This window comes from Furipterus horrens, unplaced genomic scaffold (assembly GCF_987537825.1).
Source record: "Furipterus horrens unplaced genomic scaffold, mFurHor1.1.pri manual_scaffold_3, whole genome shotgun sequence".
In the NCBI taxonomy this organism is placed as follows: Eukaryota; Metazoa; Chordata; class Mammalia; order Chiroptera; family Furipteridae; genus Furipterus; species Furipterus horrens.
In genome coordinates this window covers 147,165,984-147,179,071 of record NW_028327173.1, presented here as the reverse complement: position 1 = coordinate 147,179,071, position 13,088 = coordinate 147,165,984, and the positions used below count along the sequence as shown (strand labels likewise).

The 13,088-nt window shown below is 49.8% G+C and overlaps 1 protein-coding gene across 1 annotated transcript; it reads right to left on the bottom strand.

Moving 5' to 3' along the window:
• Positions 1–3,703: 3,703 nt before the first annotated feature.
• INAFM2 (InaF motif containing 2) lies at positions 3,704–6,100 on the bottom strand. Its single transcript, XM_090271959.1, has one exon. It carries the CDS (start codon positions 5,551–5,553, stop codon positions 5,092–5,094), a length of 462 nt encoding a protein of 153 aa, XP_090128085.1. The 5' UTR covers positions 5,554–6,100; the 3' UTR covers positions 3,704–5,091.
• Positions 6,101–13,088: the final 6,988 nt, after the last annotated feature.

The following is a 13,088-nucleotide window of genomic DNA, read 5'->3' as shown; positions in this document are numbered from 1 at the left end:
CCATTTACTCTCATGAAGTCCCATAACCAACTGCCCTTACTGCGTCCTCAAGTGTCCTATTTTCCCAACAGCATGCTACCTTCCCCCGAGGTCCTTCTGATAGTGTGAGTGGTCTATGGGTCAGAGACTGGCTGCCGTGACACAACACTGCCCAGACTGACCAGCAGCTGAGGGAGCAGGAGGCCTCCAGAAGACAGTGTGGGGAGACCTCCACTCATGACTCAGCATACTATGAGGTAGCAGAGAGGTATATTTAAAAGGAAATCCTTGGTAATCAACATAATTGCTTTTTTGGACAAGTTGGTTTTGAGACTTTTGAGGCTCACTTGACCCACTGTAGACACTAAATAAATAGTTCTTGAATTTATGGTAGTAGTTTATAATCTAAGTTAAGTTAGACTCTTACTGCTGTTTAACTGATGGGCTATTGCAAAAACAGATTACTGAAGTTAAGAAAACAGGGCATAACGAGGGTAGATACTTGTTGGCATAACTGTAAATTCCTTGGGGGTGAGACCTGTGTTGGTAATCTTCTGCTCCCTTATGTTTACAGAGTGGAACAGGGAAACTGGTTTGGTCCAGAGCTCCTTACTGACTAGGTGGCTCAAATGCCCCACGGGAGTCATGCTGTTTCTGCACTTAGGTTGGAGAGCCTAGTAGAGTCTGGCTGCATGGTAAAAAATAAGTTTTTGTTTTTCTATTTTTAAAATTAGCTTCTAGAGGCAACAAAGAGCATAACATAGGTTTTCTAGCAGCAGAAACCCACAGGCCATGTCAGCAAGTAAAACAGATGTGACTAAAAAACTTGGTGGATCAGGTATTTTTATAGTTCAACATTTCCTTAGAGCACACGACCAGAACAGAGTAGACAATGGATGGGTCACATACTCTTTGTTGCCTCTATGAAGCACCACATGGGATACAGCTGTGGGCTGGATCCTGGAAAGAACAGGCAGGCCAAGCCCAAGTCCCTCAGCTTGGAAATACAGAAAACCACGACTAGAATGGCCAGTGCAACTGTGAGTTCCAGGGGTTCTCTTAAGCAATCAATCCACTCCCATGAATCAGATTATGGGCTGTGGTTGTGGGTCCACAAGTGGATTATGACAGTAACACCACAATGACACAAAGAACAAATCTACCCAACACAGTGATCAACCAGGTGAGCAGCAACAAACTCAGAGCACCTACTATTGTGCCAGGCATTGAGCTTAGGGTTGGTCCTGTGAGATAAGCAAAGCCATTGTGGTCCCTCCCTCAACGCTGGGGGCCGGTTGGGGGGGTGGGGGGTGGGGGATGTAGCTCTTGCCCTTTTGTTACTGCAGTTGCAATTCCAGAAATACCTCCATTCTCTGCAGACAGGAAGGTGAGGACAATTATTACCCCTTTTAAATAGCTGTGGTAGCCCTAAAGCTCTGGAGCTGGCCTTTCAGTTCCCCTTGAAGAAACATGTAGAAACAAGTAGATGCTCTCCACTCAGCATTTCAAAACAGGATATAAATACTCAACTAAAGAACACACTATCTTAGAATTCCCTGGTGAAAACTGAAAAAACAAGGTAGACAGAAAATGGTCTCATACTGTGCAGAAATCCAGAGCTCTTATGAAGAAAAATAGTTTGTGCTTACAATTTCAGAGAAACACTTCTTTGTACCTCAGCATCCATGGGGGAGAGAGATGATACCCACACATACTCAGTGTAACCAGCTTAGCAAACTCCTGGCACCTCACCCTCCAACACTGCACTTTCAAAAGAGGATTATCTCTTCCTTCAAACTCAGGCTATCAGGAAATAAGCGCACACGGTAACTTCAAATATAAGCATACACTTAGAAATGATCCTGATGGTGCAGGTAAAAAGCAGTTGAAAGAAAGTAACCCCCTTTGCACAAACCTCTCCTTTCTGGCTCAAAAGCCAATGGACAATTTTGCCGCTAATCTGTAGTTAATATCTAACCCTTGAAAATAAAGCTATTCAGACCACTGCTCCCCCCACACAGGGCTGTGTGGGCCCACCGCGTGAAGCCTGGTGCAGCTGCAAAAGCCGCAGGTCTCCATCTACAGAAAGGAGGGGCTGACTAGAAGAATCTTGACTCTTTCCCTCCCCTTCTGCTCTGCCTCACCAAGACCTCTCATAGAAACCCATTGTGTAGGCTGAAGAGGGAAATAAAAGAAGGGCGGACTTTTTCCACGCTCCCCTGCAGAAAACAAGGTAATATAAAAGCACAGCAGCCACCCCCCCCAACAGCTCTGGAGAAGAGCAGGCCCCAGGGGACCCCACTAACACTGCCTTCTGGTTGTGTACTGGGCAGTACTGTCTAACAATAAGCTGAACTCAACTGCTTGCCATGTATTTTGCAGCATAACTAATGCCTCATTTTTTTGCTTTTCACCCACATGTCTTTTATTGTTTCCTTTAGGGGGAGAAAAAGCCTCACCTTTGAAGCAACCTAAAGCTTCTCTCAGCCATTTGGCTCTTTCACCTCCTCCATTACAGACAAAACTCTGACCAACCACTGCAGAGTCCTCTGTGTGTCTTTCCCAGCGTTAGCATTTCTTGAGTTATCTAGGGGCCAGTGGTTTGTTTAAAGGTGAGAACAGTGATGCTCTCAGCCAGCTCAATATTTGAGTAATTCTTAATATGCATGGTGACTGGTCCCTTAGCTTCCTTGGTTAGCCATCTGCCCAGAGTCCTTTAAAAGCAGAACCCTTCAACCTTTTAAAGCTAGATATCACTGTTCTTTCAACCCCATCACTGTTCTTGTCTAAGATGTACCCTGCCACCCTCCACTAATCAATTCAGTCAAGCCATCAGGCACAGAGAACAGGAGAGCAAATGTTTTTTCCTCTTATACCTGTTTATCAACACCCATCGACCACATCGCAGGCCGTTTCCTCTTTCAACCTCTACTCTTCCCGAAGAAATTCGCAAAGAGAAACAGAAACTTACACAGCTTAGAGTTCTTAGAATGTATTTTTGTTCACCTGAAAAATAAAACTTTTTAAAAATATACAAGACTTTTTGAGTACAGGTATATCTTAAATGGCTGAATTATAAATAATGTCTCTGGTCATGTGCACAGCTAGAATTGGAACTAATGTCCCAATTCCAGTGAAGGCTTTAGAGTCAGGAGGCCAGCTGTTGGACCTATGAGTGGGTCTCTTTAGACTCTGATCCATCCCAGAGTGGATTAAGCAGTCCAAAATGCAGGGGACAGGGTACTGGACTCTCTCTCAGTTGTTCTCCTGCAAGTTCAAAGAATTCTTGGAATAAGAGATCAATTTATAAATTATTAAAATATAGGACTAAAAATTCACACAATAAATATAAATTACAGGCTATTATTGAAGTTATAAAGTGACATTTTATGTTTCTTCCCCCCCAAGCCCCCACCAAAAAATTTAAAAGGCCTCAGAGGCTTTTTAATGACCAAAGTCAAGTCAGCTGCTCAGAAATCTCCTCTAGCCAAGACACCTTGGGGGTGCTATCAGCCTGCCCCTAGGCTATGACAGCTCAGCTGCTGTTACCTCACCTGCAACAGAACATGGCTTAAAGCAAGGCTGTTCATCCTATAAACTTGGATCAGAGCTACTTAGAGTATACGCCAGAAAATTGGATAGACAAAGTGTTTCGGGACTCAGGTGGCTAAATTTTTGTCTTTTTTTTTAAAAAAGTGCCTCACCCCCCCCCCCAAAAAAAAAAAAAACACTAAGGGGTTTGATATCTCATCACTACCCACACTCAATTGCCTAAAAGCAGTGTCAGAAGGAAATGGAATCTGAATTGAGGATACATAATTCTTGCTGCCCCAGGGCTAAACAAATATCATTTTCCTTAATGTTTCTCATCTCAATAAAAGTACAGGCTGCATATAAGTTTATCAGGAGAGGTAAAGACAAGCCAGTTTAACTTTCACACTGCTGGTCTATTAACTGGTTATCAAAGTACAATCCTGAGTTTGAAGCCCATCTTTTAAACCAGAGGACATGCTCAAAGCTCTGGTTTCAGGACAGATTTCATCCTAATTGCAGGGCTGCCTTGTCACTACAAGCTGAGAAAAAAGGGAAGCCTCGGATGATTACTGGAACAAGACAAGATTTTAAGGAAAAACAGATAAAACACTTGTGAGTCAATCTACTTAACAAAAGTTTGCTCTTCCTAAAAAACTATGAGAAGGCCAAGGACTGAAGCACAGAGGCACTGCTCTCTCCCTTCCCTCTTTCCTGGCCGATATCCACATACTTTGGGTGCGACAGGAAACCTCTTAAGTGAGGACACTAGGGAGGGAAAGAGACCAGCACACCCTCCCTAAACGGCTTCTACTCCTCTTAAGGTTTTCCACTATCCTTCCGACAAGTCTAAGAATGATTATACTCCTGTGTCATAAAGCTTTCTTTCTGAACTAGGAGGGGGAGTAGGGGAAAGAGTGGGTGATGGAAATAAGTGTTTGCGCCCTCTGGCTAGCTGCACTTGGGGGCTAGCAAATAGCCCTTGCCTGGCCCCATCAGTCAGTAGCTACCCAGGGTGTGGGAGGATATATACTCGTACAGTTCTATGTAATTACAGCTTCTAGTGCATATGTCAAAGACTATATACAGGGATCTATAAATTAAACGCGTTTGTGGCCACTGCAACTAGGCTGACGTACCTGAGCTCCTCTACTTTCGGTATCCTCCCCCTTCCGAGAGCTTCAGCTTATTTAAGAGCCCCTACAGTTCCCTCCTTCCCCTGAGTCTTGGGGGCACAGCCCGAGTCACCCCTGCACGTAGGATATACAAGTGTGAACGGCGCAGAAGGGTTGGGTGCTGGGACCTCCCCACGCCCTCCCCCCACCGCCCGTATGGCTCAGGGCCCCAGCGCCGCAGCACGGGCCTGGGAAGACCAAACCCCGAGTTCCGAACGAATCGTGGTCCCTTGGCTGAAGATCCAGCTGTAGGCTACTCGCCCCCACAAGTCGGCGATCATCGGAGAAGGAGGGGCGTTCACTCCCGTGAGGTTCACTCCCGCGGGCTTTCCGCCCCGTCCTGCTGCAAAGTCCAGCCTCCAGGCTTGGGGAGGATGGTTCCCCACCGCCGCTGGTGCGAAGGGGTTCAGCGACTCCGGGGCGCCGCCGCCGTTTCCTCCTCGTCCTCCTCCGGCCCCCGCGGCCGCTCCAGCGGCCCGGCCAAGGGGCTGTAGGCAGAGGGCTCAGGAGGCATGGGCTGTGCCGCCTGCAACGGGGGCGCGGCGCGCGGCGCCTCGCGGCTGGACGACCCCGTCATGTTGGGCCCCGCTGCCGTCGCCCCCGAAGTCCCAGACGGGCCGGTGGTGTTGAAGCCGCTTGGGGGCGGGCCGGCGGCTCCCCCCGAGGTCCCGGCGCCCACCGGCTGCCAGATGAGGCTGTAGTAGACGGCGAGCACGATGGCGGCCAGCGACACGGAGAGCACGTAGGCGAACACGGTGGCGAGCCGGACCCACTTCTTGTTGGTCTTGGCCGCCATCTTCGCCTTCTTGTCCCCGGTGTAGGTGGCCGGCTTGCCCCGCTCGGCCGGGGCCGCGTCGCGCTCCTTCATGGGGGGGCCCCGGCCTTTGCCCCGGTGCTCCACGGCCCCGGCTGGAGGGGGCCTGGCGGCCTGCGAGGACTGGGCAAGGGGCGTCCCGCCGCCCTCGGTTCCTGGCTGCTCCGCGCTCCGCTCCTCACGCCGCCCGCCAGCAGCCCGCCACTGCGTCGCTGCAGCCGCCGCCGGGGCCTGGACCAGTCACCGCCGCCAGCGCCGCCGCCGTCGCCGGCCCGTCAGCTGCTTCCCTGCCGCCGCCACAGCCACAGCCGCCACAGCCGCCCGGCTCCGCGTCCCCATCCGCCGCCTGCCCGGCCACTGGCCGCTAGGTCTCCAGTGGCCGCGCGGACAGCGCGCTCCGCTCCAGCCGGGCTCCCCCGCCTGGCGCGCCGGCAACAGGGGGCGGGGGTGAGCGCTGCCGGGAGCTGCCTCTTAAAAGGGCGACGCCGGGGTCCGGAAGTGCCGCGCGACAAGGCGGGCTTCTGTCGGGCGCCGCAAGCCCCGCCGGGACGCCCCGTTACGAGAGAGTTAAAGAAGGTTGGTTCTTAAAGGGCAACGTCACGCTACCCTGCGCAGGGTGGTGCGGTGAGGGTGGGAGCCCCGGCGCTTCTTTAAAAGGGGAACAGCGTCGTTTGGGGCGGAGTGCTGAACGGAAGGGGGCGGGGAGGGGTGACCAGAGCTTGGAGCTGTCAATTCTGCCACCTCTCCCTTTAGTCCCGACTGTCCCAAGCGACAGCAGCAGCAGCTTCGGCCCCAGAGGCCTCAGATTACCCCCAGACCGGGGGGCGGGGGGCGGGGTGTGATACCACTCTTGTGGTCTTGCCTTGCGCCCCGCTCCATGTACCCTCCATGCCGGTCTTCCAGACCTCTTCATACCTAGCGAGTCTAGCCCTCGTCCGGAGTAGTCGGACAAGGACCAGTAGTTCACACTGTGGTCACAGTTGGTCGCGCCCCTTCCCCACCTGCCCCATCCCCCTCCCCTATCCCGCCTGGGGTTCGGGGCTTTGCGGAAATCTATTCGATTCCTTGTCGTCTTAGAGCCGGGAGTCAGGATGCCCAGCCCTTTCAGAGCTTCCGAGACAGCACCACGTGCTAAACTGGTTTTCCAGTCCCGCCTCCCACCTTAGTGTCAGTTTGCAACGGGTCTCAGGTCCCGCTTTTGGGGGCTTCCGACTCCCAGGTCAAGGGGCTGGACTGAACTCGTGGAGCGGGTCCCAGAGATTTTCCCCTCTCTGATCCTCTCCAGGCCTCAGAGTTTGGGCGTTTGTTCCCTCACCCCCCTTCCCATGTAAGGTTTGTCCTCCTTCAGGTGGATCCTGACGACACCTCTGCAAGCTCGGACTCTCAATAGCTGCTTCCCTGGTGCCTTTCCCCACCCTTCTGCCCTCTCTCCTGCCTTTTCTTCTTCCGATTCCCTCTCTACAAGGCTTTCCAGGATTCCTGGCTCCCTCCGCCTTGAATTCTACTTCCTGTGTTCCCAGAACTGGATATGTGGAGGGTTTGGGTGTCTCAGTGGCTGTCGGCGACTGTGCCTGTGTGAATGTATGTGGAGAGAGGACTGTGGTCGTGATGGGATTCTGTGGGTGAACAGCCTGCACCCAGTCCTGCCCCTGCAGATGTGAGCCTGATTCCTCACTTCTGACTCTGTGGGTCAGGACTCTCTGGCCTTTCCCCTTTCTCCTCACCGTCCACAGGAACCTTTGGTATCCAGACACAGTGCCTTTATGAGGAAGCCCTTGCCCAACACTGTTGTCTTGCCCCCCACTAAGGGTAGGAAGATCGAGAGAAATCAGAGAATCAAGGCAGGGTGGGGACAGAAAGGGCCCAAAAGGTCACCTTTTGTGAATAACCCCGGACCCTAGAACATTTTACATAATAGCACTCTTTAGCCTCAGCTAAAAGACCCTCCAAGATGCTGTACTTTGCTCCCTAAGGCAGCCTTCTCAGGCTTTGGAAAGTTCTGACCAATTACACACAGTCAGGTGGCTACCAGTGCTGAGTGTGCTGATGACTGAGGGAATTAAGGGGCTATAACCTGACCCCTCCCTCTCATTCCTGGGGCCCAGGTGTGAGTCCGCTACTAGCAGAGGCCAGCTGGATGCTGTTTCTAGGAGTAGTCTGCCTTTTCCCTTTCCCAGAAATTTCAAGAACATTGGAAGTCTGGAGTGTATATTGTCTTCTGTGGGCTGATGGGGGAAAAGACAACCACTCCTTCCCCATCCAGCTCCCAGGTTGGGTCACAGCTTGTCTAGCAGGGTGGTCTGTTACGTTAAAATCCCTGAACTGTCTCTGGATCTTGTCGTCTCTTCTCCCTGCTGCTCTCTGGCTTTCCTGGCAGGACTGATCATACCAACTATACCAAGGCGAATTATTCTTAAAGATTCCAGGTATGGTCAACCCAAAGCCTCTTTCTATCCTCTTTCTTGAATTCATTTATATTTCTTCTGTTGCAAATTAAACTTCTTCCTTCTTGCTTGGTACTCAGTGGAGCAGAAAACAGCATGTCACTCTCCTCTAAAGAATAAATATACTTGAAGCACTTACTTATTTCCTCTCACCCTATTTTTCTCCAAACTAAACAGTGCCAAATTCTTTAACCTATCATCAATAAGCCCTATTTATTATCTGGATTTACATAGTGTCTTTTACCCTACGAACTCAAATTGCTTTCAGATATAATTGAGCTTGATCTCCCTGGTGCCTGAGCCATTAAGAAACCATTAGTGTATTCCTGCTGCAGGCAACGAAATGGCCCCCTAGTGGCCTGAAAGTGAATATGTTTGTCTAAGTGTCTCCCCCGCTAAGGGTAGGCAGAGTGAGGGAAATCAGAGAATCAAGGCAAGATGGGGACAGAAAGGGCCTGAAAGGTCATCTTTTGTAAATATCCCCGGGACCTAGAACCTCCTACACGTCTCTATGGAGCATTCTTCAGCCTCAGCTAAAAGACCTTCCATGGTAGTGCACCTTATCTGCTCCCTAAGGCAGCCTCCTCAGGCTCTGCAAAGTTCTGACCAATTTTAACAGCAGCGACCTCAACGATCTTATTATATGCTAGGCTCCACACTAAGCTCTTACATTTCTTATCTCATTTGTCTCACAACAACTTACCAGTTACTTTGGAAGGATTGGTGATTCATGTTAACTTGAATGGGCATATATTCTGGATATAGATTTCTCTCTCTTGCTAAAGGCCTCAACCAGCACCACTTCCTAAAGGCTTAAAGAGTGTTTGATCCACTGACTAGAGGTGTCACATAATATTGCATCAGATCAAGAGTCCCACTTAATAGGAAAAGAGTGGTCTTGGAATCTTCTGGGTATATTACATACTTTGCTGCACACTGGTGAATAGAGTTGATAGAGTAAAAAGAACAGCCTTTCAAAGGTGTAGCTGAAGCACCATTTTAGAGATGGTGGGAGATCGTGCTCCAGCATCAAGTATACATGCTATCCAATAGCTATAATATGGTGCTATGGCCCAACAGTTAAAATACAGTGTTCTAAGAAGGAGTGGAAGGAGGAATAACCTAATTTGCTATCACTCCCAGTGACCCTTGGTTGGGGCTGGAGGTGCTGGAATTTGTGCTCCTTATTCCTACAGTTCCGGGCTCTCTGGCTTTAGAGAATCTAGGTCCCAGAGGCAGAACACTTCCAGCAGGGGACAGAACAAGAATCTCATACGTTCAGTGTGGCTGCTTTCCATCCTTCAGACTCTTTGTGACAAGACACCAGCAGGCAAAGAAAGGAGTCACTTCCTGGCAAGGGTACTTGACCCTGATCTTTTAGAAAAGATAGGGCTGCTGTTACATAGTGGGGTTAGGGAAGAATATGTTTGGCACCCTGGCAATGCACTGAGGTGTCTCTTGGTACTCCCTTGCCCAATTTTGATAGAAAGTGGACAAATTTGGAAGCTTGCTTTGAGAAGGGCATGGTGATTAGGGGCTCAGATCCCTCAGGAATGCCATCAGGTAAGCCACCTGGACCAGCAGAGGTACAAGCTGAAGGTAAAGAGAATGTAGAATGAGTAACGGGGTGGGAACAATGCTGACTCCCAGTTGTGACACCAAGACAAGCTGCAGTAGTGGGATGTCAGGATTGAGCAGAGGATTAAATTGATCAGTGATGCAGTCACAACAAAGGACACCTCCAAAGGGAGCTCTGGGGTTAGGATGACCCTTCAGACCTGGCCCCAGCTGAGGCAAGAGGGCTGGACCTCACACTGACCAGGCAGATTACCATGAGGAAGGGCTCATGAAATTGGGCAAGACTGTGACCTTTGGAAGTACCCAGGGAGAGATTCAGCTGTGGGCCATCAGCAGCCAACACTCCTGGCAACTTGGGTATTAAGTTTCTTGGTCCCAAAGGCAGGATTTGGGTGGTACCATAGCAGCCACAACAGTACCACCTTGACATGACTCAGACCTATGTGCTTCTTATGGCAAGCCGGCTTTGCGTGGAAATAGCTCCTCCAGAATTCTGGTGACTGTTTTCTCTGGGAAACTTACAAGAAGGAAAGTAGGAGGAATAATAGCCCCCACTTCATGAGCCTTTCCTAGGGATAATCTGCCTGGTCAGTGCGAGAATTCAAAGGTCCAGTCCTCTTGTCTCAGTTGGGGCCAGGTCTGAAGGGTCATCCCAACCCCAGAGCTACCTGTGGAGGTGTCCTTTGTTGTGACAGCATCACTGATCGATTTATTCCTCGGCTCATTTCTGACTCCTTCATTTCCTCAGATATCGTGTTGTTTCTCGGAGCACCTCCCAATAAATTTCCTGCAAGCAAATCTCTTCGTCATGTTTCATGGGGACCTGACCCAAGACAGTCACCTAAATCACCTAAGATTCTAACTTTGGGGACCCAGGAGAACAAATCTCATCCATCTGAAGGTAGACCTCCTGGCCACCTGTGTCTTCTAAGCCATGGTTCCCTCCACCAGTCCTCACAGAGTGCATCCTACATCCTGGCTCACCCCCACCAACTGTCCTCCACTATGTAAAACAACTAAACTGAAGTCTCTGAGTGCATCATGCCAGGAATGAGAATGTGACCGAGTCTTCCTTGGTTCTAGAACCCTAGCTGCACACTGGAACTAAGGGTGAAACTCTTTAGAAATCCGAACCCCTCTCTTTCCTTCCGCTCTCCCCATGAGGCCATCCCAGGTTCCTGATTCAGAGGGTCTGGGTGCAGCAAGGAATACACAGTGTTATCAGAGCTTCCCAGGTGATTCTGATTGACATCAAGATGGAGAGTCCTGAGGCTCAGTACTCAACTTCAATTCAGCAGCCTAAGAGACCGTTGGCTTTTCTGGCAGCCTTTTCATTTGACTCACATGGAGCTGGCTGTCAGCAAAACCCCTCAGTTTTATTCACACATGCTTCTGCTAAGCCGCCATTTCCCCACCCTGTCCTTGTACAGTTGGTGCCTTGGAGTCAAGCCCGGATCTCTCAGTTAAGCTGTGTTCATTTCACCTTTGAGGTCCAGGCTGTTACCCCAGCAGGTTAGGATGTTTTAGGATCTTGAGTGTGTCTCCCAGCATGTCCCCTGTTCTCACTGACTTCCTGCTATTCCCAAAGTTGAGGGGCTTGTTCACCATGGCTTTGCCCAGGTCCTGATAAAAAGGTGGAAAGGACAGAAATAAGGACAGAAGCAATCAGTCTTTCTGAGGGCATTCTTTTCCTTTTTTCTCTTTACATATTTTATTTTTTAGAGAGAAGGGAAGGGAGGGAGAAAGAGAGGGAGAGAAACAGCAATGTGTGGTTGCATCTTGTGCATCTCTAACTGGGGACATGGCCCACAACCCATGCATGTGCCCTGACTGGGAATCGAACTGATGACACTTTGGTTCACAGGCTGGCACTCAACCCATTGAGCCACACCAGCCAGGGCTAAGGGCATTCTTTATGTGCAATGCACCATGCCCTCCTGGCAAAGGACATCATCTAACTTATTTTCATCACACTTAGGAAAATGGATCCATTTCACAGACAGATAAACAAAGGCAGAAAAGATGAGTAATGTGTCCAAGAATACCCTGCTGGGGTAGGGGCCAATCTTTTCCTGTCAGCTACAGCTCTTATCTCTAGGTTGGCCCTTCTGATTGGAAAGAGAGAGATTTTAGACCTGGATAAAAACTTAGCAAGGATAAAAAACTTAACAGTTTCGAGAGCTCAGGTAACTTGCCAAGATCACACAGCTAACCTTTCCTCTGTTTGAGATTAAAATCTGGGTTTGTTGAGAATGATCCCATGTTCACTCAGCTACATCTCCAGGTAAGTCTGATCCAAAATGACACTTCAAAAGGAAACATATGTGGGGCTGATTCTTTTTCACTTCTAAGTCCCAGATGGTTCCTTCTGTGATTCTAGAAGGGCTTGGTTTGGGAGGACAGGCAATATCTCCCTCCTGGGCTTCTACCAAAAACTCTTGTTTGCCTCTCTCCTGCCTCAGAGATTAGAACCTCAGCACCTGCTGAGGTTCTTGGCCCTTCCTCCATTCACACTCAGCTCTCACTGTGCAGAGGGTGGCTGGATTTAGAGCCACAGCGGGACATACAGACAGGCTGATGGACAGCTCCTGGTCCTCACTCTGATGCCTGCCTTGTCAGCTGTGGGGACCAAGGTGATGCAAAGGTGGTGGGAGGCTGACACTCGACTTCATGAGTTCTGGCCACTTGGAGGACAGCCTGCCTCAAGTCTTCAACGAGGAGCACCCCTAACTCAGCCTGCCTTAGGAAGGTGGTTCCAGCCCCTGATCCACACAGACTGTTGGGAAAAAAAAAAAAAATCCAAAGAGCAAGTCAGTGAAGAATATGTAGTGAAGAGAAAGTAATAAAAAAATTGCATTTTTCCTCTCAGTGTCTGCTAAAATAATACTGAGCTCATGTGTAGGCACTTTACATCCATTATATTATTTAGTTCTTGCAACATCCCTTGAGACATTATTATTCCCATTTTATAGGTGAGAACATTGAGGCACAGGAAGTTTAAATATCACAAGTGGCTGGGTTCATAGAATAGTGAATGTGGCTCCATGTGTCAGACTGGGAAACAGACCCCCGAAGATGGAACAACACTGGCTTCTGAACCCCACTGCTTTATCAGGTAAGTCATGGCATCAGGTAAGAAACCCACCCAATCTGATTCCCTTATAGCCTGGTAACTAAGTCACCTGGATATCCGAGTTCAACTTCCACCACTAAACTTCTCCAATGAGCAGGTTGGGAAACCAAAGCAGAGCTCCCCACACCAAACTGCCAGGTAAACAAGTGAATTTGGGACCAGCTTCTGAGGCTTCAGGCCACCAGCATCTCCCTAGGAGGCAGCACTGTGTTGAATGTACGTTCTCGGTGATTTCTATGGTCCAAAGCTCACACATGTCAAACTCTCCAGGGATCACAGCTGACTGACACAGATCCTCCAGCGACTTCCCTAAGGATCTGCTCTCCCTTGATCCGAGCCTTTCCCCAGGAGGCACATGCTTTCTAGTGGAAGTGCGCCCAGTAGGGGGCATCCTCACCCTTCCACCTTCTGCCCTGGGGAGTCGCCGGGGTGAG

Coding starts and splice junctions, on each gene's coding strand:
- INAFM2 (XM_090271959.1), bottom strand. CDS start 5,553: ATGAAGGAGCGCGACGCGGCCCCGGCCGAGCGGGGCAAGCCGGCCACC.